Source organism: Pseudopodoces humilis, chromosome 2 (assembly GCF_049639895.1).
Source record: "Pseudopodoces humilis isolate 2021_Gansu_Grassland_sample_001 chromosome 2, ASM4963989v1, whole genome shotgun sequence".
Classification (NCBI taxonomy): domain Eukaryota; kingdom Metazoa; phylum Chordata; class Aves; order Passeriformes; family Paridae; genus Pseudopodoces; species Pseudopodoces humilis.
Genome location: NC_142201.1, coordinates 27,561,902 through 27,589,505, shown reverse-complemented (window position 1 = coordinate 27,589,505; position 27,604 = coordinate 27,561,902). Strand labels below are relative to the sequence as shown.

Sequence of the window (27,604 nt, the reverse complement as noted above, 5' to 3'; positions counted from 1 at the left end):
AGGGATCCCCTTACAAATAGTAGTAAGTGAACATTTCTGTTAGTAGAACTGTAGTGTTTACTCTTCTAGAGATGACTCATGCAGATTATATTTTTCTTTTTTTAATGGAGTTGTGTTTTTTGTTACACATGCATATACAAAGTTTATAATTATTCTAACTTTATTCTTGCTTAGCTGCAACGAGCCATCCCACTAAACTGTATTTTTAGACTTTCCTAAGGAAATGAAGCTTTCACTAGTCATGCTGTCACAGTCAGCTGTCATAGTCCGTCCATCTGTCCATCCTTGATAACTCAGCCAATTTTAGGCAAACTTGACAGACTGGCAGAGATACACTAACTAGTTTTCTCCAAGCCTGTGCCTGGGAGAGTCATTGCTGGGGTCCCTCACTGGATGAGAAGCCAGAGCAACCCTAGTTCTTTGCTCAGTCCAGGCAGGACTGAAAGGCAGTGGGGCACCAGGCACTGTGCTTCACTGGCCAGCCCAACAAAGGCAGGGAAGAGGGCAGCACCAGGGGAGATGGAGTATGCTTTGAAGGCATTTTGGAGATGGCATTGAGGGGCTAGAGACATGAGAAGGACCTGGGGACTTACTGTGGATCCTGCAGGAGATGTGGGAGGAAGAGGAGGAATAGCTCAGCAGGAACAGAGAAAAACAGGAACAGATTTCCTTCATTCTGCTCCTGGAACAACTTGTTTCCTTTTCAGTCATGGACACAGTTATGAATGTTGCAACCTGACATAAAAAATGATTCTTAGATAATGTGCATGCCCTTCGCTGTGCTTGACTGCAGATGGGTCTCTGCATAGTTTGTTCCTTTGGTCAAACCAACTGGAAAGTCTTTGGTGCACATTGCTGCCATTGCAAAAGGTTAATCATTACCATGCTGTCAGCCTTAAAAAGTTTGTTCACATGAAATGTTAAGCTTAAACCGAAGAACTCCTGTAGTCTTTACTGATAGAAATTAGAAACTTTACTATATTTTTTTTTTTATTTTCCCAAATTTGTAATGTTTATATGTTTCCCAAATTTGTTATGTTTAATGGGCATGATAGGAAGCAACATTTGAAATGTCAGATGCACAGTTGGAAGGTCTGTGAAAAAAGAGGGGATTTTTGAAACTCCAAATGAAAGAAAGTGCTTGAATAATAACTTTTTCCTAAATGTTTAGATACTTTTATGAGATTTCATAGGGGATTTTTGAGAAATTTTGGGGGTTTGCCTGTTTGTCAACAGTTTATTTCTCTAGATACTTAAGTTTATGGCATTTTCTTGTCACACTACATCCCCATTTCTCACAGTTATCTCTGTACTCTGCATTTCAGCTACTTAGGCCAACTACTTTACCATCTACCACTTTTTTCATTAGTTCTTTTGCTGTGATTCCAAGAAGTGAACTGTGTATCTTCATTAGTGAGCTGATAAAAGCCTTAGTTTTTAATCTGAAAGCTTCAGTCTCAGTGGAAGGCTTTATGTGGAGTGAATCTATTGAAATACAGTTGCTTGTTTTCAATGAATTTATAACAAGTAATTTCCCCCTTTTCTTAACAGAACGACCCTTAAGTTGTGTTTGTTTATATCACTGTAATTTAATGCTCATTAGTTCTGAAACATCCTTGTCTTTTTGGTTAAAAATTATCACTAAACTGATGAAAATTTCCAGTCTTGGCAGAGATCAGAGCCTGACCAGCTTCTGATTAGTACTCACTTGTACACTCTTTTCCTGTGATTGTCTCCCCTAGCACAATAAGCTGCCTCCCTCATTTTGCTTGAAAGTGCAGCCACTTACTCTTGGCTGAAGTGATGTAGTTAGAGTTACATTAGGATGTAGCAGGCTCCAGCAGGAAATCAGGCCCTACTGGGGAAGGTCAGGAGACAACTTAGGATCATCAGAATTTTCTCTCATCTTCTGAGACCATAAGATCATGTATTAGTTGGTGTATTTAACCCTTCTAGACAGCGATCCCTGCGTGATTATGTGTGCATTGTTAGTCTGTGCTGTACAGACAACTGTGACATAAGCATGAAGTCTTGTGGTGGTCAAACAGCTTTGAAGATACTGAGGGCATCTGAAGATGTCCATTGTGTATGCAAGCACATACATATCTAAATATATTAAAACTCACTTTTTGGCAGTGGAGTGGCTGGATTGAATAGGCCTGAATTGTTAAAAACACAATAGCATGTATCTTCTTATTTCAGATTATTCAAAGAAAAAGTACTTTTATTATTTTCCTTCCATTAAATATTCCATAATCAGCATGTGTGCTCTTGTGTCTCAACTAAATCTCTCACCTGCCACCCAGGCTCTAGGAGTATGGAGAAAAGTACAAATGCTCTTATTTCTGTGATGGTTTTGCTTTCTGTCTCTTGCATGATATTTTGAGTGTTGCGTGGTTGTTTGTTTTTCAGAAATTTTATAAGTTAATTTCACAGGAGAGGCTGCTTGTTCACTTAATTTATTATTTTGTTTATATATAAGCTTAAGTGAGGCTTGCTGCAAAAGCTTGAAAAGTACTTGAAAAAATGTGTAGTGCAGTTTTTCTATATTTAAACAGACATTAGTATGGTTTCTCTAATTTAAAAAAAAAATAAATAAATAAAAGGTGATGTGTTCAGTGTTGTTGTTTCTCCTGTACATTGTATTTACACTATAATTAAAACCATGACAGGACATCAGCTGTGCCTGCCTGGGTACTGCCAGAGCAAAGGGAGCAATACAATCTGCAGAGAAACTTTAGCTTTTATTTCTGTGCTCGTTAATTTTTGTAGGTTTTCTTTCACTTTTTGTTTGAGCCTAATTGAAGTCATCTGTAAAACTAAAAGGCATGGTCATTTGGCTGGAATTTAAAGATATATAGCAGCAAGCTCAGAATGGGTTTCAGTGATTAGCTGTTCTAGTGAAGAAATCACTGTGTTTGTGTTTAAACTCTGCTGCTTCTGAGAAGAGAATAGAAGTCATTATAATACAAATTGCTCTTTACCTAATGGTGCATCAGCTGGATGTTAACGAGAATCTCTTAAAGGTGTTGCTATTTACTGACTATGTAATGTTACAGAAGAGATCTCCATTTAGCAGTGTTGTTGAAGTGAGAGTACAGCATGTCACCACATCCAGCTTCTGCAGTCTGGGGACAAGCATTCCAAGTGACCACTTTACATTTCTGTCTTTAACAGGCTTGGGAAAAACGAAGAGAAAGACGAGCGCAAGAGACGCCTCCCCCACTCCCAGCACAGACGCAGAATACCCTTCCAACGGCAGCAGCGCCGACCGGATTTACGATCTTAACATTCCCGCCTACGTGAAATTTGCCTACGTTGCCGAGAGGGAGGATGAACTGTCCCTCGTTAAAGGGTCCCGAGTGATTGTCATGGAGAAGTGCAGCGATGGCTGGTGGAGAGGTAGCTACAATGGACAGATCGGCTGGTTCCCTTCGAACTATGTGGTAGAGGAGGTTGAGGAGGCAACTGCAGATTCACCCAGCTTCCTCAGCCTAAGGAAAGGCGCTTCCATGAGTAACGGCCAGGGCACCAAAGTACTCCACATCGTTCAGACACTGTACCCATTCAGCTCAGTCACAGAAGAAGAGCTCAATTTTGAAAAAGGGGAAACGATGGAAGTCATTGAAAAGCCAGAAAATGACCCAGAATGGTGGAAATGTAAAAATTCCAGAGGTCAAATCGGTCTTGTTCCTAAAAACTATGTAGTAATCATTAGTGATGGTCCTTCCATGAACACTTCCTATCCACCCCAGATAAGCTACACGGGACCATCTTCTACCGGACGATTTGCTGGAAGAGAGTGGTATTACGGGAACGTTACCCGGCACCAAGCAGAATGTGCCCTGAACGAAAGGGGAGTGGAAGGAGATTTCCTTGTTAGAGATAGTGAATCTTCGGTAAGTGGTGCTCGGCCTGCTGGTTTGTAACCCCCCCCATGCATGGGTTAGCAAGCACGGCACTTAACACATTCCCTGTCTTTTCACCCTTAAAGAAGCGAGCAGGGCTTCAGCATTATCAACCAGTACCCTCCCTGCTCGTGAGAATTGGTCTGTCAGTGAAATGCAGTGACATTTACACTGAAATTTAACAGCTGTGGTCTGTGTTATCCAGGGTTTTTTTAAATTAGTGGACATTCAAGTAAGTATTTCAGGTTTCCAATTGGCTTTTCATGTGTTTCTCATGCAATCTTCAAATTTAAAGCACTAAAAGAGAAAATAATTCTAGTTGATTGAAAATTTGGTCACTCAAAGCTATTTTCAAATAGAATCTTTGCATTGGTCAGTTCTATTCTGCTTTTAATTGAGTAATTACATAGTTTCTTTATTAGTTACAATCCCATTTTAATGTATTTTTTTCTCTACTTAGATAATTTAGGTTGTAATAAAATAAAGTTATTATTGTATCTAGTTGTTAAGATTGTTATATACACCAGAGAGGGTCAAGTCAGAAGCTCATATGCCTTGTAAAATGAGCCTTGATGACATCAGAGGGATCTGAGTAATGCTGATTATGGTTCATGTAATTCTGAAAGTTAAGATTTAAAATTCAGCTGAAAGGACTTTCATGTCTGCTGAGGCCAGAGAATTTGCAGTTAAAGCACTAAAATTTAATTATCCTTTGACTGTGATTTTGAAAAGCTGACAAATTTTAACCTTGTATCATACATAACACTGACAAAATTGACAGAGTACAATTTCATAACAGTCCCAGATATTTTTATCTGAAGATAGTATTGTCTGATTAAATTTCAGGTACCTCTCCTTGATGAATTTGCTCTGCAAAAAACATGATAGCTATCAAACCTACCCTTTATTTGAAGCTCTGTGTCACTGAATTCCTATTTCACCTTAATTGTAATCACTAAACAAAGGCAAATGCAAATAAACCACACGAGAACAGGAAAAAAAAAGATTAAATAAAAATAAATTAGAAGAAGATAGGAAGAAAAAATAGGGATTTAGAAATCATAACTGATTTACAGAGGCTGAGAAGAATCAAGTTTGTTTAGTCAACAGAAGAAAAGAGTGATATGGGACACACAGTCTTCTAAAATGTAGAAAGCCACTGGAGGACTATGGTAGTCATAAAATTACAGAATTACAGTAGTTCCTTTTTTCCCCCAACATTCTTTTTCTATCAACATCATGTCTGATAGGGGCATACTGGATGTGGTGGATTCTTTGCATGTCTGTCCAGCAGGTAGAAGCTCATTTTCAGATCTAGAGGCTGCATTGTGATTTATCCTGAGACTGTAGCTATCAACTTTGTTTCATCTCATGGGAAAGTGCCAGAAGGAGAGTTTGAAAATTAGTACTTTACTTAAAATACAAAAAAGCTTACCCATTTCTTAGTGCATGATATGTCACAGTGAACACTGTGCTATGGCTTGGGGTTTTTTTGCTCTTAAGAATCTGCCTCTATCACTGGAGGAAACTAACTACCTTGAAAGAACACAGTAACCTTTTAATCTAATGTGACGTCATAACATTAAATCCCTGTATTCAAAGCAGTTTCAAACTTTTTGCCTGCATTGTTACTGAAGAAATCATTTCTTCGGAGTACAAAAAGATTCATTCAAAATGTGGTCTTCCAACTATTTCTGGCATCTAACACTTAGTAGGATAACGGAAAATTTATTCAGTTCATATCACAGCAAGTTTTTTGCACACCTGCAGGAAAAAGAAAAAGCACTGAATTGAGGAACTTACCTTTTTTCCTTCTTTTTGTACTCTTTATCTGGTCTTGCAAACCCCGTATTTAGCAATGAGAAACTGTAGTCACGCACGTAAATGCCTCTCTGGTATTAGTACTGCATGAGAGTTTTACTTTTTATTAGGTTTAAAGAAATAATTTACTGCATCCCAAACTTTCATCTGCCCTAATGTTTATGTATCATTCCATCATATAGTGTGTTTATGTATGTGAATTATAATACACTGGGGCATTGCTAGTTTTTTCCCTGGAGTGCCACAAGTGACATAATAAGTGAATGGATATATTTCATAACATTGAGAAAAGGATCGTAAAAATCTATTTCAAACTTATTATGTATGGAATAAAGAAAGAGTTTAGCAATAACTTATAAATTTGATAGTTGCTGTATTTCACACATGTGACTACAGAGGTTGTTCATGCTGTGCCTAAAAGTCACCAGGAGTGTCTTCACAATCTGAGCAGATGGTTTTGATTAGAGAGAACAGGCTGAGCAGAGCCAAGTTGTCAGCTCTCTTATTTGCTCATCTGGCCACCAGACCAGCACTTCCCATGACACTGAGTTGCTAACTCACCTATTAAAGCTGCAGATGCAGGGGTTATTCCTTTCTAGAAAGGCCCATAGATAAAACTGTGAATCATGCTGCTAATCTTGTGCCTAATTTTTGATCTGTTTTAGAGTTTTCTGTAGCTTTCCATCACCATAGTTACAAAAATTGGTCTGCATAAAAGTTTTCCATAGATTTCAATTTTGCTGTTGTCACTGAGCTATGAAAAGCTCTCCTTGGATAGATGAAAGTTTATATTACTCTGTATTCACTTGATGAGACTGTCATGTTTTTGCATTTCAAGTGTTAGTAGTTGCAAGATTTTACAATATTTCTCTAGGTTTAACTTACCAGATGTTTGTCTCACAGCTCAGTTCCTTGAGCCAAAAATATTCTTCTCAGTAACACTTAGATCTACAGGATGCTACCAGAGAGCAGAATAACCTGAGGTGAACTCTGTAAGGTAGCTAGGAGCCTGATTATCTTCATTAATTACGAATTACTATTATTAGAACCATAAACTTGTTTGAACCATTTAAGCCCATAGTTTATGTAACAGGCACAGTTACCTACTGATAAATTTTTTGCCAACTGTGTTATACCTAGGTAATGTCACCTTAGTTTTGGAGATCTGAAAGAACTGGGCATGTGCCTAGTTAGAAATACTGCTAACTAGTTGTTCTTTCTGTTGCAGGCTGCTAGGTTAATGAAACCTGACGTTTGTCTCATCTAAGTAGCATAACAATGAACAAAAAAGTGCAGATTTAACCTATGCAGTCTCTGTAGAGCCACTTTTTGGATTGCAGGCTCTTCAGTGGTCAGATTTTTGCTCTCTTTGTGTAGTTCCTAACCCAAGACAAACAGGTCTTGGCTGGTGGTCTTGGTTGGGTGGGTGATTTTCATGCTTTGAAGATCTCAGATTTCACTGAGCACAGAAGCAAATTTGGGTGAGAGAAGGTTGTTTTGTTCAGATTCACACCAGAAGACAAGCATGCTCGCTAGTACTGTAGCTAACAGGAAGCAGTAGTGTGTCACCTCCAGCTTCTGAGCAGAGCCTTTGCTGCAGACACCCTTAAACTTCAAAGGGAGCTTCTGTCAGAACTTGTGGGCCCCTTGCAGTCCTCTGCAGGTGGGTGTGAAACTGGTGATCAGGCAAACACCAGTGCTTTGTAGTCCTATGAGGTCTTCTCATGAAGCAGAGAAGGTGTTATTTTTCTCAGACTATGAGTGAGCTTTGCAAATTTCTGGATGATTTCAGGAGCAGTTATTCATTAGGAAGCAATGGCTACTTTCTGCTGGTAGCATCACAGCATTCAAATTAAAGTAACCCATCCTAAACAAGTTGCAGGATATAGTTTTAAGATGATACTGATGATTTTAGGTATATTAAAATGACAGGATTGTAGGTGCTACTGGATTTGTCAGTTTTTTGAGATCATATTTAGCTTCTCTGTTTTTTGTCTTGCAATGATGACAATTGGAGGAGGCAGAGGTTGAGAGGTTTGGTTGTTTTTTGAGGCGCTAATTCTGTAGCATTCAAGGTGTCCCATGTTTCCCTGGGGTTTTAATCCTGCAACTGTTGGATAGAAGCAGTGAAATGTGGCAACTGTTTAAAAAGTGAACATTGGTCATGTTCTGTGACATGCAGTGATCGGTAAGTACAACAGACATGAGGAGAAAGTTTTTCTTTGAAAACAGGCATAAGGAAATATCCTAATGGCTTGTTTTAAATGGAAGAACAGAAACCTTATTAGAGCTATAGCTGAAGATTGATAAAACCAATTCATATTTCTGACCTGTGTAATATTTATTTTGGAACATGAACATAGGGAGGAGAATGGTATTTGGTTGTATCCGAATGAAACAGAAGGAGTAGAAAAAGGAATAATTCTCGCAGATGGTTCTTTCCAGCCTGATCTTAGATCTTTGAGTTATGACTTTGAGTTTTTTGGCTGGGTGGTTAAGAGAAGTGAGGGAAAACTTGGAGTATGGAAGTGGGAGGAGTTAGGGAGCCCCAGGACAGGCTCACTGATGGGAGTTGAAAGGGTCTGGAATAGTTTGAAGAATGAGTGCATGAGAATACGTTTATTGGGGAAAGGGCATTGGCAAATGGAATTGGATTGAAAGGGAAAATTTGTAAGTTATCAGTAGAAGACTTTCAGAGGGAGCTTTGTCACAACCTTGCCATTTATAAATGATAAAATTATAATTTCATTCTCAAATTGAGCGTGAAGTGGGAACTCTGTTTTTCCTGTTTCACTTGTTTTTCCTTATATTGCTTTATCACTTGTTTTTGTGGTAGTTTCCAATTGTGTTTTTTTAAAAGATCATTCAGTTCCTCACCAAAGAAATAAAGAAACAACTTCCTACCTTTTGTTTTCCACATGCTGTAGGTACCAGCTAGCTTATGATCATCTCTAGATATAAGCAGGTGTTAAAATAAAAGAATTGAAAATAAGTCAAAGTACTGCTACACCTGGACTGTAGGTATAGATTAGATCTAATTAGAGCTAATCTTCAATTTTCTGGTTTAGGAATTGATTTAACTTCAGGTTAGGCTTTTCAGGCTTTGGTCTTTCTAATTATGATGGTGCAGAAATATTCATAGTTTCCCTGCCACAAAGCTATGCTTTGTAACTCTGTTGCAGAATCAACAACTCTTCTATAGACTTAAGGGATTAAAGTTTACTTCTGATATGCCTTTATTTGGTATGTGAGTCTTTTATTCCTGGAGAAGTTAGTGTGTAAACATCCAAATGTAGCAATTAATTTAAGAGGGAGAAGAGAGAAAAATTGGCCAGCACTTAGAACAAAATAGCTTTAACAGTAAATAAAATAAACAGACTTGGAGCAAATCCAAGGAGGACAGCAGGGAACCAATTCAAATTGCATTGAACCAGCATACTTTGAAATGGTAGTGTTAAGAGCAATAGTTTATTTAAATTTTTTTTTAAATGGTATTTTTAATGAATTTGCATTTGTTAGGGCAGGAAGGAACCAAAATAATAACAAAAATAAGTCAAATTGCTTTTGCTGTTCATTCTTGAGTCCTATAGAAGTTACTACTCTGAGGCCAATAAAGGGTTTCAGGATTTTTGCAACAGCTGTTTGAGCTCTTGCATGTCTTTGCACCGGATGATGAGTCTTGAAAGAGTTAGATCAGCCTTTCCGCTTTTTATATTTTTTTTTAATTAAATCAGATAATGAAAAGAATAAACTTTGTAACATATTCTGCAGAAAATATGATAATGTCTTCTACTTATGTATCAATCTAGCTAGCAGGCTTCAGGGCTGTGGAAAACAGACAATAGTTCATGAGAAATGTTCATTCATTAAGGTTATAATTAAACTGGCAGGAAGAGTATTTGATGTATTGTGTGGGTCACCTCACAAAGATAGAAATCTGGCCAGTGCCTGGGTCATAGGACAGTATGTCAGAGGTCCAGCATCTCTCTGCGTGTCATTAGTACATTCTTTATGGCCTAGAAATAGTGATTCTTAACAGATACAAGGAGCTTTGAAAACTCATAATTTTGACATGCTTAAAAACAACTGCTTTGTCAGAAAATATAACTTCTTTGAGAGCAAAGTGATTATTTCACTTATTTTTAAACTTTTGCCATAACAACATTGTTTCCTGTTCCTAAGACAAACAAAAACTAATGTTTAGTTCAAATTATGAACTTCCCATTTGTAAGTTCTTCTGTTTTAATTGAGGGCCCTTTGATTACTGGTTTTTGTTTGTTGTATACATCACCCATGGAAGGAGCAGAACTTAGTCAGCAAGATTTGATATTGTTTTTTGAATCCTAACTGGATAATCTGTACATGCTGCCTCAGTCTGTCCTTGGTGAGTGTCCTTGGTGAGACCTGCCTGTGTTCAGGGCACAGCGATCAGAGCCCATGCCCTAAATTTCTCTTCCATGAGCCCAAAGGGTCCCAGAGCTTCTGGAGAGCTTTGTGCAGGCCTGTGCTTTGTTACAGTTTAATGGCTGCTGCTTGGAACTTTGGAGATTCCACTAGAACCAGGTCCCAGGTCTGTGTGGGTATGGCTGCTGGAGGGTTTGTCCACAATGCGTTCAGGGCTTTAATCACAGCAAAGTGTCTGTACAGCCAGGTTAGCTTTAACCCAGTGGGGTTGATGCTGAAAATAAGCCAGTATCAGTGTGAGATCTGTGCAGCCTTCTTTGTGATGCTGCTGAGGCAGGGGCTTAATACCAGAGATAGCTACCTTAAAATAGCAGTTTTCATACTTGAAGTTAGGGAGGGATGGCAGAGCACAAAATATATCTTGGGCGGGGAACTGGAAATCCCAAAGATATGCTGTTATGCACATTTCTTTCCATCACTTTCTCCCACCCTTCCCAGTCCCCTCTTGGCAGTCATAGAGAGTGTTCTGTGTATTTTGAGCCAGTGGCTGCTCAATGCCAGAGGAAGCCTTCCTGATGGAACCTGCACTGACCCGGTCAAGACCCAGTGACCCTGGATTATACATGGAACAAGTAATTATCCTACGGGTGTTACATAAAATATATTTTTAAAGAAGTGATGCTTGTTGATCTGGAATGTAGTGGCTTGAGGTAGAAGAGGGTTAGGCCAAGGGTGTGGGGAGATTGCTGCTGCCTTTAGCAGTACAAAGGGAGAAGAGCTGCTGTCCAAAGCTGAGCCTCAAGTCTGAGGAACTGGACAGAGCCAGATCAACAGGCGTGGCAGGAGCTTTGTTTGCTGTGGCAGGGTACATGGAGTCAGAGGGAAGACAGAGAAAGCATTCGTTCTAAAACAGGTGAGAAGGAGATGCAAGAGATGAGATATTTGGGATAGGCGGGATGTGAGGGTTGTGTGGGCAGAGACTCATTTTATTGCAGGAATAAAGACAGCATGTCTGAAAAAATGCTGTCCTCCAGCTTATTTGGGTATGTACTCAGTGTGTGTTTGGTCCCCTGCAAAATGCAGTGTAGAGGACTCGGTGTGGTTTTGTGACCTGAAGTCTGGTGGCAGGAGTAACATGTGAGGGCTCCTGACCCGTACACTTAGTCCTCTGCTGTGCCATGGCTGTGCTCAGGATTGTTCCTAAGGCAGTGCTGTGACCCAGGTGGGTTTTGTTTAGCCTGGGCAAACACAGGTTTGCGGTGCTGGCCCGGCCAAAGCAGCAGTGTGGTGGGGAGAGGACCAAGGGACACAGTAAGGTTGTGTCAAAAGCCTGGCATGTGCCTTCAGCAGTTTGTGCTTGAAGCCATGCCTTCAGTGGGCTGAGACACTGCAGCAGTAGCTCCAGAGTAGCATAAGCATTACTTAACTCCATTAAGTGCTTGTTACAAACTTCAGTGTGTGCTTTTTACTATTCAATTTCCTGCTGGCTGATGGCACTTCCATACACCTCTCACAGGGCAAACCCATGCTCCCATCTGTCATATCCCACTCCTACATGGAAGGGAGCACCCAAGATTCATCAAAGAATGGCAAAAACCACAAGAGTCCAAAAGAAGCTCATGAAGTTTTATTAGCAAACTACACATTTGGCATAAAAAAACATGTTTTGCCCCTACTCTCTAATAGTAAGGGGAACAATAAAAGAAAAGAGGGTAGAAAGAGAAAGTGAAAGGTAGATCAGACTGAAGAGGGCAGGAGATCCAGTCCTGGATCCAGAATTAGTCCAGCCAACAGGGTATACAGGGCCTGGGGGGTGCATCACCAAGGCTTTGTGGGGCTACCTGGTTATAGGTAAGTTTCCCCTCCCTGGGAGTAGGTTTCTTACTCTTCATGTAAATGAATCAGCATGTGTACTCTTCTGGACCTTTATGGAAATGGGGGGAGCTTTGAGGGTCTTTTGGTGGTCTTGATCCCCCTCTACTGGACTTATTGGCTCCTTGACCCCATTCCCATGTCTGTACTGTTTTGTGTTGTGTGGTCTCCATGGACCAGAACAGGAAAATTGGCCTAAGAAAGGTGCTGCCCTGCCTATGCACATCCCCCCCTTTCCAGCCACATCCTTTTCTAATTTGCCTACTTGAATGGTCATTGATATTTGAGGCATAGCAGCGCATTAAATCCTTATTGCCCAGGCTTTTACACCATCTCTGTGGCCGGCCAGCAGCTGTAGGTGGCTGGAGACAGAGTTCACCTGGAAGCAAGGGACACTGTGTCCTTTCTACCCTCCTATGGTGCTTCTGGTGAAGAAAGTGGAATGGTCTCATTCTGGCTGTTTGGATGACAGCACTCTCCTTGTTAAAGCAACTGATTGCCAGGATGAAGAGATTTATTGTCAGAAATTGTTATGTCCTGAGTAACTTAATTAGTGCATAAATTCTGTCTTTTGTGGGTAGTGGTGTGATGGTGAGATTTGTACTGTTTTTCTTCTATAGCTTTATCTTTTTTTACAAAGGAAGTGTACTCAATGGGAGAAATTATTCCCCATGCATATAGTAATGAAGATAAAAGGTGCATGTGTTTTTGTCTATTGCAATGCAAAGCAAGAATGGCCCTCTAGTGGTCACGGTTTTAAAAAAAGCAAAATGGGGAATTTTCTTCATCTCACCCAAGCTACATTGCAGTAATTATTTTCTCCAGGGCACTCTAGTGAGGAAGACATGCATGATAAAAATTCTTCCCTTCTCCTTGACATTCTTGTGCTTCTAGATTGAGTAACTGAGATAATATTTGCAATTTAGTCATGTAATTGGCAACTTCAGACTGTGCATCTGGGGAGCGTTCACTTAACTGACTTAACTGTGCACGTTAATAACAGTGGCAATTATTTATTGAATAATAGGCTATTTGGTTTCTTAAGAAGCTAAAGCACCGAGCTGTGGAACAAAGACTAATGTAAATTACTGTCAACTCTATGACACAGTTTGTTCCTGAAACTGCAAAATTATGCCATCGTTTTGTTCACTTTTATGTAATTTTTTTTTTCTTTTTGAATTCTTCTCTACAGCCCAGTGACTTCTCAGTATCTCTAAAGGCATCGGGGAAGAACAAACATTTCAAGGTGCAGCTCGTGGACAATGTCTATTGTATTGGGCAGCGACGATTTAATACTATGGATGAGTTGGTGGAACACTACAAAAAGGCTCCCATCTTCACCAGTGAACACGGGGAAAAGCTATATCTTGTGAAAGCACTTCAGTGACGTTGAAGATGGACTTGGCCACCTGGGCCTCTTATAACTTACAAGCCTTAGGTCCTAAATTCACTTTTATAGAGCAGAGCAATATCTGAAGCAGGCTTAAGGAATAGGCTCTTTCTAAAGTGTTTGCTCTGTCAGTTGCTGTTGGTCCTCTTTTTTTTGTTTGCCTCTTTTTTGTGTTCCAGTTCTGTTAACCTCTGACCACCTCTCTTCAGGTTGAGAGTTTCCCTTGGGTGGCCATGGCTAGCACTCACCTTCCCGGCAGAGTTCAAAACGCCCCTCTCCTGTGTACGTTTACATAGTTAGCTCAGATCAAGGAGGGGCGTTTTCAATTCAAACCAGTGTTAATCTGTTCAGACTGCTCACGCAGGCAGAACTCTCCGTTCAGAGACATCGGGCACAGTTTGAATGCACTGAAGCTGCAGCTGCTTAAGTGAGAGAGAGTAGACGTAACAGTTGTGGCTGTGAGTTCTGTAGCTATATTGCTTACCGAGTAGGATAATACAAAACCTCCTAGTTCCTAGAAGCACTCTTTACACTGTACTCTGCTATTACATTGCCTCTCTGACTCTTTGTAAAGAGTACACTAATTAAAAGCATTTTGTAATAGTACTTCTTAAACTACTATGGTAAGATTGTAGTAAAAGAAAACTAGTGTATTTTGGTCTGTAATTGCAACAAAGAGAAATTTTATTTGAAAGTTGATTACTAGAGAAAGAATAATTGAATTGTAAAGGCTGAATGTTTTGGTAATCTACAACCAAATGTGCCATCCACATAATGCTTTTTCCTCTTGCCCTTCTGCTTGTTTGAATTAAACAATTATGTATTTAATTCTCAAAGTAATATGTATCTGTAGCTGATTGTTGACACTAATACAGAAGATTAATAAAAACTGATCTTGGGACAGGGTGGGATGGGCTACCAACACTATATATATATTTGCTTTACAGAAAGAAATCTTCGGGTTTTACAGAGGATGGCGTGGTTGGTAGGAAGAGACACACAGAATGTTTATGAAGAAAATGCATTTTTCTCTTTTCTTTGCATTTAAACTCCTTTATGGTTTAAATATACAGTCTTTAGATGGCACATTCCTGAGATTGAAGAAGGGATCATGAGATCTCAAAATCTTGCATACTCAGTTTTTTGGATATTGTAATAAAAAAGGTATTACGTCATGATGGAGTACTGGATTTATCCTTGGGTGGTAGTCCTTGTGTTACTTTAGCAAGGTGAAATAGAGTGAATAATGAATTTGTTTGTCTTGGAATTTGTGTGGCCTAAAAAAATCATTTGCGATGGCAGAGGACAGGTTTGATATGAGGCAGTGTCTAATGAGCTCTGTGTTTCTTGTTTCTGTGATAAGTAAGTTATGATGGTCCATTCATAGCTTTAATGAAAACTGCAAGATGGACCTATTTCCTGGTACCTCTTTGCTATTAGAACACATTTCTTACCTATTCTGTGTTTCAGCCAGTAGTAGTGCAACTACCTCTGTGTATAACTCTAGAGCAGGTTAAGCAGATACCAGCACTGTCTGACTTGCTTTGGGGTAAATAATGCCACTGCCAGGAGACTGCACTGGCACCTTTGCAAATGAACTGCAGTCTTGCTCAGATCCAAGAGGCTAGTACAATTTCTGAAATTCTATGCATGTACTATTTTTCCACCACTCTTGAAATCTTATTTATGTAAGGTTTTCTGAATTGACAGCTTGCATTGGAACTTAAATATGTATTTTTCTGTATGTGCATTAACTAAAAATTGGGCAGTGACACTTGTGCTTGGTAAAGCTTAACGAAAGAAAGCAGTGATTCAGAGCAATCCAAAATGATCATGTGTTATCCTGAAGAGCACCTACCCACACTGTCTTCTAAGAAGATAGAAGTTTTCTTTAGGAAGTTGGTGAGAAGTACCAGTTGTTTACAACTTGCCTACAGAAGGACTCCACAGTGGGAGTGAATTCTGCAGAGAATGTAGGGATTTGCCTTCTAATACCCAGTTTTTTCTTTAGGTGAATCTAAGCATGTACTGGCTATGGCAATAACATTAAGAAAGTCAGCTGTATGTTGTATGAGCATTTTCAGGTTTGAGTGAATTGCTTTTCAGTCTTATTGTCTCCTGATAGTATTTGCAAAAATTATTTATGGGAATGGTTTACCTTTTTAGTAAACTGATTACTCTAATTACTGTTTCATGCCCTGTGTTCCTTTTTTTCCTGAAATAATCCCTATGTTTCCTGTTTCAGAAGCCTTCATATACCTCTTGCAATCTTTTTTCACTTTTTTCTGGAGTCCATTTTTACAAGCTCTCTTAGTTCCTAAGTCCTTTCTAGTCTTAGTATCTTAGAACTAAATCAGATAGACATCTGAATGAAGGTTTTACGACATGCTTTATATTTTAATGGATTTATCAAATTTTCTTTGCTTGTTTCTGTTACCTTATCCTCTGTAAACACCTTCTGTGTCTTGAGGTGTGAATTGTAAAGTACTTTGTTTTGGAAGCAGTTAGTTTATGACCTGTAAATTACTAGCTCAAGTAATTTCTTTTTTCTCAAGTAAGTCTCACTTTGGTTTTTCCCATGCTGTATTTTATCAGCATGCTTTCTGTTCAACAGGCTCATTAATAGCTCTTCAGTTGTTCCCATCATTACTGAGGTATGTTCATACTAATTTTTTCACCTTTTCCTGCCCTTTTCGTCTTGTTTGTTGGACTTGGCTTAAGCATTAATAATCTTCAGTACTAAATGCTTCATAAAGGGGCAATAGACATGGATTTATTTTCCTATTTTTATACACATCTTTCAATTATTTGACAAAATCTCATCTTTATTTTTTGACTACTTACAGCCTCTTTGTCAAAGCTTGCGGTGGGCGTGGGATTTTTTATTTAAATATGGGCGGAGTCGTGGTGACCTGAATTTCATTGCTTACAGTATTCATTAAAGGCTCAAATAATTTCTGATGGAGTAGAAGTTGTGATTTTTCTTTATGGTGTTTAGTCTGGGTTTTGCCATCCTACCTGATTCATACAGGTGCATAAGTTGTACTTTTAACTACTACTCCTATACAGCTGTTAATGTTTTCTTGTCTTGCTGGTGGAGGAATGTGAATGACTTGTGAATCCATAACAGTTGCTGTACTTTCCACACAGTGGCAGAAATTTTAGATCCATGTTTATAATTTTAGCTCTGGGAGCTTGGTGACAATCTCCCACTTGACGTTATCTTGACTGTTTGTTATATCACCCTGTTTTATTATCACATATTAGGTGTGGACAAATTAGTAAAGGATTAATCTAAGAGTGCACTGAGAACATGCCAGGTAAACTCACATGGATATACTGTGCTATAAAAGCAAAGGATTTGCTTACTCTTTGCTTTTGAGTAGAGAGGAGGCAATAAAGACATGCAGTTGGGTACTTAATGTCACTGACTGCATGAACAAACTCTGAAGTCCCACACTTGAATGGTTCTGCTCAGTGTTCTCTATTCAGATCTTTATGTCTCATAAATGTATATTAAATCCTAAAAGTTTACAGCTGTTCCTCCAAACCTTTATTGTAGCTTTTTTGTACTGGCAAGTTTGGTGTCTGGTTTAATGGTTTCACTATGGGGAAATAGAGATCTTCCACACTTAGAACAATAACTTCTATTATAACACAAAATTGAAGTACTTCCAGAATGCCACCATATAATTTCACCTATAAAAATGACTCAGATTTTTGCCTTAATTATAAATAAAAAACTAGGAAAATGGATTACAGGTCCTTTGAACTAGGTCTGACAATTGGCAAAAGCTACTAAATAACTTTTACTTCCATTTTTTCTTGGTCTTAAGATAGTTTAATTCAGTGTTTTAGAGGTAAATGAAACTTGGACGGTCTCTACAATCTGAATCTGACAGGTTCTGTTTTCTTACTCCAGTGGGATGGGATGACTCATTTTTAAATGGAAACTTGTTAAAATATAATAAGCTGTGAAAATTGTATTGCTAAAGTAACACTGATCTCTTAAAATGCTTTAGGAACTGTGAACTTTCCTATTCCTTTCTTTTCAGTACATCCAAAATTCAGTGCCTTTTTTATAAAGTGGAAAAGTGCAAGCCAGCAAGAGTGTACAGCATGCACAGTCCTGAAGAGCATTACAGATTGCCTATACCACATGAATGGAAGGATGCAAGGAAATGCTGCCATTCATTCACTATTTTGACTAACAAGTAAATCAGTAGTGCAATGCTGTTCTGGAAAGTATACTGTAATTGTATCCCAAATGTGCACCAGCTTTGGTATGTGATAACAGTGACTAATACACGTTCTTGTGCCAGTGTCTTGCAAAAGCAATAGCTTGCTGTCTTTTTCTCTTTTTTAGGTGGGCGTTCATGTTGTTGGATATAGTTATAATTTTTTTGAGAAATCAACACATAATGTTTTTTGACCTAAACTGACTTAATGTGAAAAATATCTTTATATATATACTTAAAACTCTAGTATTTTCTGGTCTCTTGCATGCTGCTGGAACCCTGCACTCTTTTTGTATTCTAAAATGTAATTTTTTTTTCTGGCATATTCTTAGTGTGTCTTTTCTTGTTAGAAAATAGGCTGTTTCCCCTGTAGTTACTTGAACTATCCACCCAGGCTGATACAGAAGCTGACTAATAGAAGTGACATGTAGCCATTGACACATTAGACAAGTTTTTCCTTGCATTTGCTTTCCCATGTGGTAATATTAAATGGTTTAAGAGTGGGAGGTTAAACAAAAAGAAAAAAGAAGTCTCTCTAACTTGACAGATTATCTTCAGCAGTGGGAGTCCACAGTGAAGAGAGACTAAAAGGTAAGAAATGTTCTTTTCTATTTACTTAAATGGATTTAGTTTGGAATTTAGCTTGACATCATATGGCATGAGTGCATGAAGTAATACAAAGGTTAACATATTAATGCTGGTTTAGTCCATTTTATTGAAGGAATGGATGGATAAAGTTCTTGATTCTCAATGTCTTACTATAGAAAATAGTCATCTTAACAAAGGGAGAACTGGGATTTTGAGGACTTCTTTGTTGTTGGTGGGGCTTTTTGTTTTGATTTTTCAGGGAAGACTTCAAATGAGGTGTCCTGCTCCAGTGTTCAAGCGAGATTTTTGCTTCTAAGCTTCTTCCCAAAAAACATCTCTTGAGTGTGGGCCAGGCCACAGGGAATGTGTTAAGTGGAATTATTCTCCCACCTGTAATTGAAACTGTGGTGAATAATGGGCTACTTTTTTTTTTCTTTTTAATTTTGATCTCCATTAGATTGGATGCATACATCTGTATGGTAATTAATTAGTGGATTCTGTGGGTTACTGACTTAGTTTTTCACCTGGGTTCAACTCTCTCAAGTTGAAATAAGCTTGATGATTTTTTTTTTTTTTAATTCCTTTTTATGTCACAGAACCAGTAGTGCATTCAGTGCAATTATAATTGGTAATGCAAAGGAGCCCTTTAGTTGTGGGCAGCTGGTATGTTTGGAATACAAAGTCCAGAGATGATGATGATGATAATACAGCCAATAAAGAATTGTGGATAAGGATACCAGGAGACAGTTAGAGAGAACAGGCTCTGGTATCATTAACCAAGTGTCTTGATGGTTTCTCTTTGGAGAATTAGGATGTTTATTTTCTTTTGAATATGCATAGCTATTTGTAGAAGTTAAACTTAACCCTTTTTTTGGTGTACAGTGTGTTTATATGTAAATAAATTCACAGGAATTAGCGCTGCAGGAGAGAATGTGAATGTTGAGGCCCCAGGAAAATTAAGTCTACTCATGTTTATGACAGCTTTCCTAATGAAAATCCTTGCAGGTTTATGTCCCAGTAAAAAGTGGGGTGCTATTTCATGTTCCTTGGTATTGCACTGGCATTGGCCTGACTTTGTGCTGCTACAGCCTGTCTCCACCAAAGACAGGGTGACTGTGATTATATTAGAAGAGATTTCCATAGTGTCAGGGCTCTTGTGTGACTAGCTTGGGCTAAGCACAGAGTGCAGTGTGAAGAGAAGAACAAGGTCTTGGAGAACCCACCAGGAATGGGTGTGTGCCACAGAGAAATCATTAAACCTAGTTATGTTTGTCCTTTGCCCTTACTAATTCAGCAGTGAATGCTGACATTATTGGTGTTTGGTGTTAATAAGTCTCAGGGTTGTTTCTTGTGCTAACAGAGATCAGATGTGCCACTTCTCTGGCTTGTCTCTGTAATCATTCTGCTATAAAGTTCAGAATGATTTAAGAGAAATTATATCTTCATTTTAGCTGGCATTTCTGGTATATAACCATAGCTATATTGTCAGCCTTCTGATGCTCTTTATTATTACTTTTTCTGTAAAAATTAGAAGCCTGAGCATGTTTTAAAAGTTACCATTCTCAACTCAGCCCTTTGCCACGTGATAAGCATTAGATTACCAGTCATGTACTCTTCCATGGCAACATCCCATGTTGTTCAACAGTGGCCTTGGAGGTTTGTCTCCCTAAATTAACATCAGATTTGTCTTTTTTTTTTTTTTTTTTTTCCTCTCCAATTTCTTTTCCTTAGAAATACATGTCTTTACAGTCTTGTTAGTTCTGGAAGGTCTTCGAGTCCTTGGCTGCTGTTCTGGAACTTTGGGGATCATTTGGAACAATGGTCTTTCCATCCAGTGTTGGCTTCTTGGGAAATAATACTCTTCATGATGAACTGCGTTATCTGATGTTGGGGAAATAAGAGCCAAAGGTGCTTTCCTACTTCATGGTAGTTCTGGGAAGCACTTTGTTCTAACAGAATGAACTCCGGCCATTCTTTAGAAAAGAAACAAAAAAAAAGAGGGAACAGGTTACCCTTCTGGTTTAAATCAAATACTCTGTAAAAACTTGCAAATAATTCTAAAGCTGTAATAATGGAGGAGCTCATTATGTAATGCAATGCCAGGAACTACTTTGGTTACTTATGGAAGGAGGAGATTGCTTTCCTCAGCATTAGCAGGATGTTAATTCTGCGATAGTCTTAGAATTTCATGAAGAACAAACCCAGCCACCTTCAGGAATATATCTGAAATCAAACTGTGCATATAACAGTTCTCAATCTTTGAGGGTAGGGCACCACACAGTCACCTAGCTTGAATTTTTATTCTTTTACTGTTAACTGCAATGATTTTACTTTTATGATGACTTGGATGAATAATCTTTCTTGTGTTTTTCCTAGTGCAGTTGCATGTGGTCTGGCATAATTTTCATTGATGCTGGTTGAGCTTCCAGGAATCCTGCTTGTCCTGTGCTTTATTCATCTGCACTGCCTTCCTACCTGATTTGTACTTGGGCTCCTACTCTGCTTTTTTGCTTTTCTCAACTGTTTTCTCTTGTGCCCTAGAGCTTCTTCAGTTTTTCATCTCCTTGTCTTCAAGTATTTCTACTCTCCCTTAATTTATAACCTTTAATATTTAGAGTCTGCCTAATGAAGAGGAATGATTGCTTTGCTCCAGTCTCCTCCCATACACCCCCAGATTGCAGAGGAGCAGGTCCACTTCCCTGCATGGAGCTGTATTTGTGCTGTGGGAACATCAAGGAACAGATCATCAAACAAACAACTATATGGCCTGAGCAAACCTGTTTTTACTCACAGAGATGGTTACTGGGTGGTGCAACACCCACTTGAATCAGCAGCTTGATTTCGGAACTTCAGTGCACGTGTTCTCACTGTGGAAGGTGCTCAAACCGGCTAAGCATCTGCAATTCTGAAATGAGGAGTGGGAAAATACATGGCCAGTATTTCTGCATATTTACTGCAAATGCTACACAGCATACTCATCAAAATAGGGGCAGTGAAATTCTTATGTTGGTATTTGGGAGTGTTGGCCCATCCCTCCTTTCTTGCTTGCTGAAGTTTCTTCTTCACCTACTGGCTAATATTTTCCAGAACTGAACAGAGAGAATAGCAAGGATTCCTCCAAGAGAGGTGCCATTCAGCAGTAGCAGCTTTTGAGATGTGATTTGGTTGAATTGCATCAATCCAAATTCAGGCTGATGTAGTGGAGTTGTTACACCAGCATATAACTATAACCCTGTGTTCTAGCTGTAAATGCCAGTTTGTGCTGTTTATTAGGATTGTTGTAAGAATGGTGTGTGTTATAAAATCTTCATTCAAAACCTGATATCATAAACAAAGCCCTTTAATTAAAAAGAAAAAATAGCTGCCAGCCCACATACAAAAGGAAGGAACAGCTCAAACAGAAGAGTGGAGCCAAAGTAATTGTTATGCACTGTACAGTGATGATGGAGAGCAGACAAAGAGCATACACCGAGGAGCCATGGAAATGAAGCAGCATGAAAGGGCTGGTGACAGCACCATTGGGAGTGTGCTCACCCACACGAATGGAGTCATCCATGTGTTTGCACCAGTGAGCAGGAGTAGAGTTCAAAATAATTGCATGAGGCATTTGCTGGGGGACTGGGCTCAGCAGGCCCAGGCCAGAGGAACTTCAGTTTCATTCTAAAGAAGTTCATGCTTTTTCTCTCAGGATAGAGAGGCGGGATATAAATAGTAGTGGGCTTGAATAAGCAGTCTGCCTCTGCAGCAGGAAATGAAGACATCTAAGAAATCCCCTTTGTCCCAGATAGATGTGTGTGTGTGTGCGTGTTTACTTTCCATCCATTTAAAAGACTGCTTCAGATTTGATTTGTTTTAGAACGAGCTCAGTTCTCCATTAAGAATCAGTGCAAGCCTTTCCATAGCAGGCTGGTCACCAGGGAAAAATTTGATTACCCTTGAGCATGAGTGTTAGCCACATTGTCCTAGACTGCACATGGTTGCCTTAATCCTTGGTGAGCTCAGTACCTTAGGAAGGGAGAACCAATATTTCAGCAATTTTAGTGGGGTACATAATTGCATTGAAACTCCTCTGCTCTTCCTCCTTCCCCACCATTCCAATGGCTTGGGGACACATACCCTTTGGCTACTATGATATGTTTTGCAGCCCTGATACCTGAGCAAGTTGTTTTAAGTCTGATACTCAGGGAAAAAAAAATCTTGAACTTGCTTCTCACACTGGCCTTTCCACTGAATATGAAAAACATCTGCACTTATTTAGTCATACCCATGTCAGGGAACCTCATTGCCCACTGCTGTAAGAAGAATTTGTTGCTTGCCATCTGTACACAGAAAATACAGGATTGCTCCATCGCCTGTGGAAGACCAGTGTGAGGCTATCTGTCAATACTATGTTGTTTCACATCAGCATGGATATGAGTTGGATTGGGAGCTGGTGATGCGTAAAACTTGATGAGGAGGGGTGAAATACAGTGTGTGTCAATTCTGAATCATCTCTTTTTCAATGGTCTTCATGTCTGTGCTGGCCCTCCTATTTAAACAATTTTAACAGTAGACTTACCAGTACACATACATTAGGGGGATGCAAGGCCTTAAAAACACTGACTGACTGTGATGTTTTCAAGCAAGGGGAACATTATTGTTGCAAAAGCAGTGAATCTGAGCTAAAATACACCCTTGTTAGTGATACTGGCTGACCTGGTCTCTTTGCTGATTCCTCATCTTTATGAGGCTTTGTACTTTTTTATGGGACCCATCTCCTCCCAGTCAGGATGGGTGCAAGTATGTTATGAACTCTTAACAGGATGCTCTGAACTAATCCTCCCCTGGGCTTTCAGCTGCTGTGCTTCCCAGTCATGAAAGCCATCTTTTACTGGCCTGAAAAAGAAGGCAGAGAGTTTTTTCCGGGTTTTATCTGTGTCAGCAGACATTAGGAAGAACAGTCTTGAAATTAAGTCATGGTAAATTGTGAACTAGAGAGCTATAGATTTTTGTGCTCCTCTAAGATGGTAGACAGGTATTGAAAAAAAATAGGGAAAGTTAATGAAGAGATTTCTTTCTCTGAATGACATTCACCCTTACTGTAATCCTTATCCTTTCCGGCAGGTAGAGAAGTTTGACAGTGCTTTCCCCCTCTGAATTTCTTGCCCTAGAACTCAGGAAACTGGCCAGTCTTGGTACTGTCTTCTGGTAAATTATGGCAATTTACACTCACCAAATATTTTGAATATACAATGGTAATGTTTTGGTAATGTGTTTCAGCAAGATTTGTGTGTCATTATGTGAGCACAAAGATCACTGCTCTTCCAGTGATACTGCCTGTGCTGAGAGGCACACATGTGCATTATCTGTCACCCTGACTGTTAGTTTGAGAATGCTTTTGTTTTTAATGGACAGTGGCCATGTACTGAGATGCAGAAGAAGGAAATTATTTGCAGAGAACCCCGCAACATTATGCAATAACCACAAAGAGCATCAACATTTACATGTTCTCTAAGGGCTGACACCAAGGCAGGCTGAAATTTAATGGAAAGATCAAAATGGCTAGACTTGGCTTTGGATCAAACTCTAATGCAATTAATTTCTTACCGACTTCTGTTTGATATCAGAAGGTATTAAGGCACTTGCGCTTATGATTTTAAGAGGCCTTATTTTAGAAGACACAGGGGATCAGAAATGTTAACTTGTATTCCAGAGCAACTGACTAAATTATATATCTGTGTTTTCTAAGCTATCTTAGACAAGGCATATTTACTTCACCAACCTTGCAAAAAGTATAAAAAATTGAGATGATGCCAAATCTGCAAAGAGAATGTCATATGAAAGGGGATTTCATGCTTACTTCAGTATGAACTATTGCACTGCTTTTTATCTGAACCTGACTTCTTAAGTTTTCTACTGTAGAATTACTGTGGCTTTTCACAGATTTTCTGGTTATTAAAATTCAGCCCTCCAGCTTCAGAGCTGTCTTGTCTAATGTCATTTGATCCTACCTAGGGGAATGTGTTTTAAGTGCTAGATATTTTTAATGGATAAAACCTTAATAGTAAGAATTTAAAGAATATTATACTTTGGGATTTAAAAACCTCAACTTGGAGAAGAAAAGAATATTATTTGCTTTCTCAGTTTATTTCACCTTTCAAATAATGCTCCAGCTCTTCAAGGAACACTCTGATATTACTGTGCCTATGCACTTAGACCTTACATTCCCATCCCACAGAGATTTTGCAAGTTTTCTTCATCTAAAATATAAGCCAGTATTAAAAATAAATTCTGGATTTCTCCTAGAATTACAGAGTGGTTTTGGTTGGAAGGGACCTTAAAGATCACCTAGTTCCAGCCCCCATGCAATGGCCAGGGAGGCCTTTCTTTTGACCAGTTTGCTCAAAACCCCATCCAGCCTGGTCTTAGACACTTGCAGAGATGGGGCATCCACAACTTCTCTGGCCAAACTGTTGCAGTGCCCCACCAGCCTCACAAGTAAATAATTTCTTCCTAATACCTAAATCTACCATCTTTCAGTTTAAAGTCATTTCCCCCCTGTCCTGTCACTACATGCCCTTGTGAGAAGTCCCTCCACAGCTCTCTTGTCAGTTCCCTTTAGGTACTGGAAGGAGCTATAAGGTCTCCCCAGAGCCTTCTCTTCTCCAGGCTGAACAACCTAGATTCTCTCAGCCTGTTTTCCTAGGAGCAGTGTTCCAGCCCTCTGACTGTGTTTGCAGCCCTCCTCTGTACTCCAGTAGGTCCACGTCTTTCGTGTGCTGGAGTCCCCAGAGCTGGATGCAGCACTCCAGGTAGGGTCTCACAGGAGCAGAGTAGAGGGGCAGAATCCCCTCCCTTGCTCTCTTGCCTACACTGCTTTTGATGCAGCCCAGAGCCATCAGCTTTCTGAGCTGAAACATGCATATTACCAGGTCGTGCCCAGCCTGTACTTGTGTAGAAACGTATTTTCCTCCAGTCTTTTGGAATTACAGAGAATAATGTCACATACATTCCCAGTTTTGGGACTTGCATTTCAGATAGTCACTTGTTGCACAATTTTAGTGGAAAAAGTGCATACATTGTAGTGTATGAAAGATCTTAAAAAGAAGGTTAGGAATGATTGCTTTCAATTCCTTCATCTCATAGATTTTGATGTTTATCTTCGTGATAGTATAGCAATACAGCACAACTGTAGCTGAAGTTTAGCAGTTTCTTCCTCTTGAGTTCTCTATCAGCTTCTCTGTAAGAAGAAGCATTAAGCTTGCTGTTTAATGATGTTCCTTTCTTCTCTACTGGTTGGAACTGGCTAGCTTCACAAACTTTATATTGCAGTAATCATTATAAGATGTTGAGTACTGGAGGTTGAATGCCTAAAAGAGCAGTGAGTTTCCAGGCAGAGATCAGATCCTGACAACTGCTTGCAGAAGAATTTAGTGAGGTTACACCTGTTTATCTGCTGCAGACTGGTCTTTTTATTCCTTCTCTTGCTGCCATTTTCCCATGTCTTCAGTGATTCACAGCCTCCTACACTGCAGTCCACTGGGACTGTTAGAGATGACTTTGTTATTAGTTGATGTTTCTTGAATGACCCAAGTTTTCCTTGTAATCTGATTCCATCAAGGGGGATGGTGTTAGGCCGGCCTCTGGGATTTTCAGGAATGACTTGAATCGCACACACTTAAAGGAAGCTTGTTCAAAGTGACCTAAAAACTTTCAAGTCTCAAAGGAATCATCATTTTTCAGTTCTGGGCTCAAAAACGTGACTTTCTCAAATGCCTGTGCTCTTTTGGACCAGTATGCTTGCTCCATGCCAAGCTCTCCTTTTTGCTTTCTTCTAGTCCTAAGCTCCTTTGTGCAAGCAGGGTCACAGTCCTGTTTGGATGTGAGGCACCCATGTCAAATGACCCCCTATGACCTCAGTGCTTTCACTGTTGTGCCCTTCTCCATGTGCTCAGTATGTGAGAGTTCTCAATCACGTACGAAGCCTAAAGCACAACCTTGGGCCCTACTTATGAAACACCATTTAAAAAGCCTCTACAGATTTCAGCTTGTCTTGAATGTGTGAAGGTCCACCTTCTTGACAGAGTGGTACGTTTACATTTTCTGTTTATGAGAATGATAATGAATAAATATCATAAGATTTCTTCTTTATACTGTATACATGCTCCCAAAAATAGGGAGAATTAAATAAGGAATTAGAAAAATTAAATGGTACTGTGCATTTTCTGCCATTGGCTTGTTAGAGCTCCTGTTCTTCCACAGGCTTTGCAGCACTGAGAAGTATAAACACAGCTAGTCTCTTCCTTTTTCAACTTAGACAGTGTATCCCTCTGCTACTCAAATTTATTGCCAAAGTTGCCAAGTGGCAAATCACATGGATTCATTACATGAATGGACATTTGTTCATGTGGAATTGCTTTGGTGCTGCAAAACAGTTTCCTATAGGTCAGTGATTTGCTGTCATTCAGATGCTCAGCGATGTTATTCATCATTTCTTTTTGCTGTTCATCAGAGCCACACTTCAGTCTGTGAAGAAGGGAAAAGAGGGCATTCAATATAAATCTGAACTGTGCAATTCTCTCTCAAGGTACATGTTGTAAAGAAGGGAGGGAATTAATTCTCCTGCTGCTTCTGCCACAAGTGGGATTTAAGGTGAGCCAAGAAACTTCAACTGATCCTCCATATTATATTATGTGTCAGGCAAGCCCAGAAACTTTCTTCATGAGGGCTGTGCATGCTCTTGACTGATGAAATATTTCACCCGCTTTAGCAGTGGGAGGTTGCTTAATTAAAGGGAATAAGTAGCATGCACTATATCAAACACTTTAATTCTGAAAACTTGGAAATGAGAATTAATAGATTCATGCAGAAGTGTGCTTAAAGGGGATTAATTACTGTTGTTAAGCTGGTTATTATTCATTTCCATTTTGAATACATTGGTCTGAGAATATTCTTGAGATCCAAAAAATTAAAAAATGGAGACGTGCGGCCTTGGGGGTGGGAACTCTGGGACTGAAATGTGTTTTCTTTCAGTGCCACAGCTTTAAAACCCACTGGCTGATGCTTCAAGTAACTGTGACTGTCATTTCCACCCTGCATGTGGCCTTGAGACTTTCTGCTCAGTTTTCAAGCATGCCATAATACTGAGGGTAAGGTTTAAAGAGAGCAGTGAAAATAAAGGTGTGAAATACTAGTAAAAGCCCAGTTTCATGCCACTGGTTGAGAAGGAAGCACAGTGAAGGTTTGTATGATGTTCACATGGGCTTTGGTGTCATGCTGCTATCACTGACATCCACAGTCCTCCTAGAGTCTCTGAGACTTGAATCAGACCTAGTTTGCCTGGATTATCAGTGCAACCTGTTTTCTCCAATCTTGCTTCATCCAGAATAAAAGAAACTACTTCA

The 27,604-nt window shown here is 39.4% G+C and overlaps 2 protein-coding genes across 2 annotated transcripts in view; both read left to right on the top strand.

The window, feature by feature from the left end:
* Positions 1-15,578, top strand: part of NCK2 (NCK adaptor protein 2) — an 85,149-nt gene extending 69,571 nt beyond the window's left edge. The window contains exons 4-5 of the mRNA XM_005516562.3: positions 3,178-3,899; positions 13,198-15,578. Coding sequence (XP_005516619.1) covers positions 3,178-3,899; positions 13,198-13,392 — 917 coding nt within the window. The 3' untranslated portion in view covers positions 13,393-15,578. The remainder of the gene's footprint in view (positions 1-3,177; positions 3,900-13,197) is intronic.
* Positions 15,579-26,831: 11,253 nt separating this feature from the next.
* The window catches only part of ECRG4 (ECRG4 augurin precursor), a 59,745-nt gene continuing 58,972 nt past the window's right edge, over positions 26,832-27,604 (top strand). The window contains exon 1 of the mRNA XM_088051964.1: positions 26,832-26,852. The gene's annotated coding sequence lies outside the window, so the exon portion shown is untranslated. The remainder of the gene's footprint in view (positions 26,853-27,604) is intronic.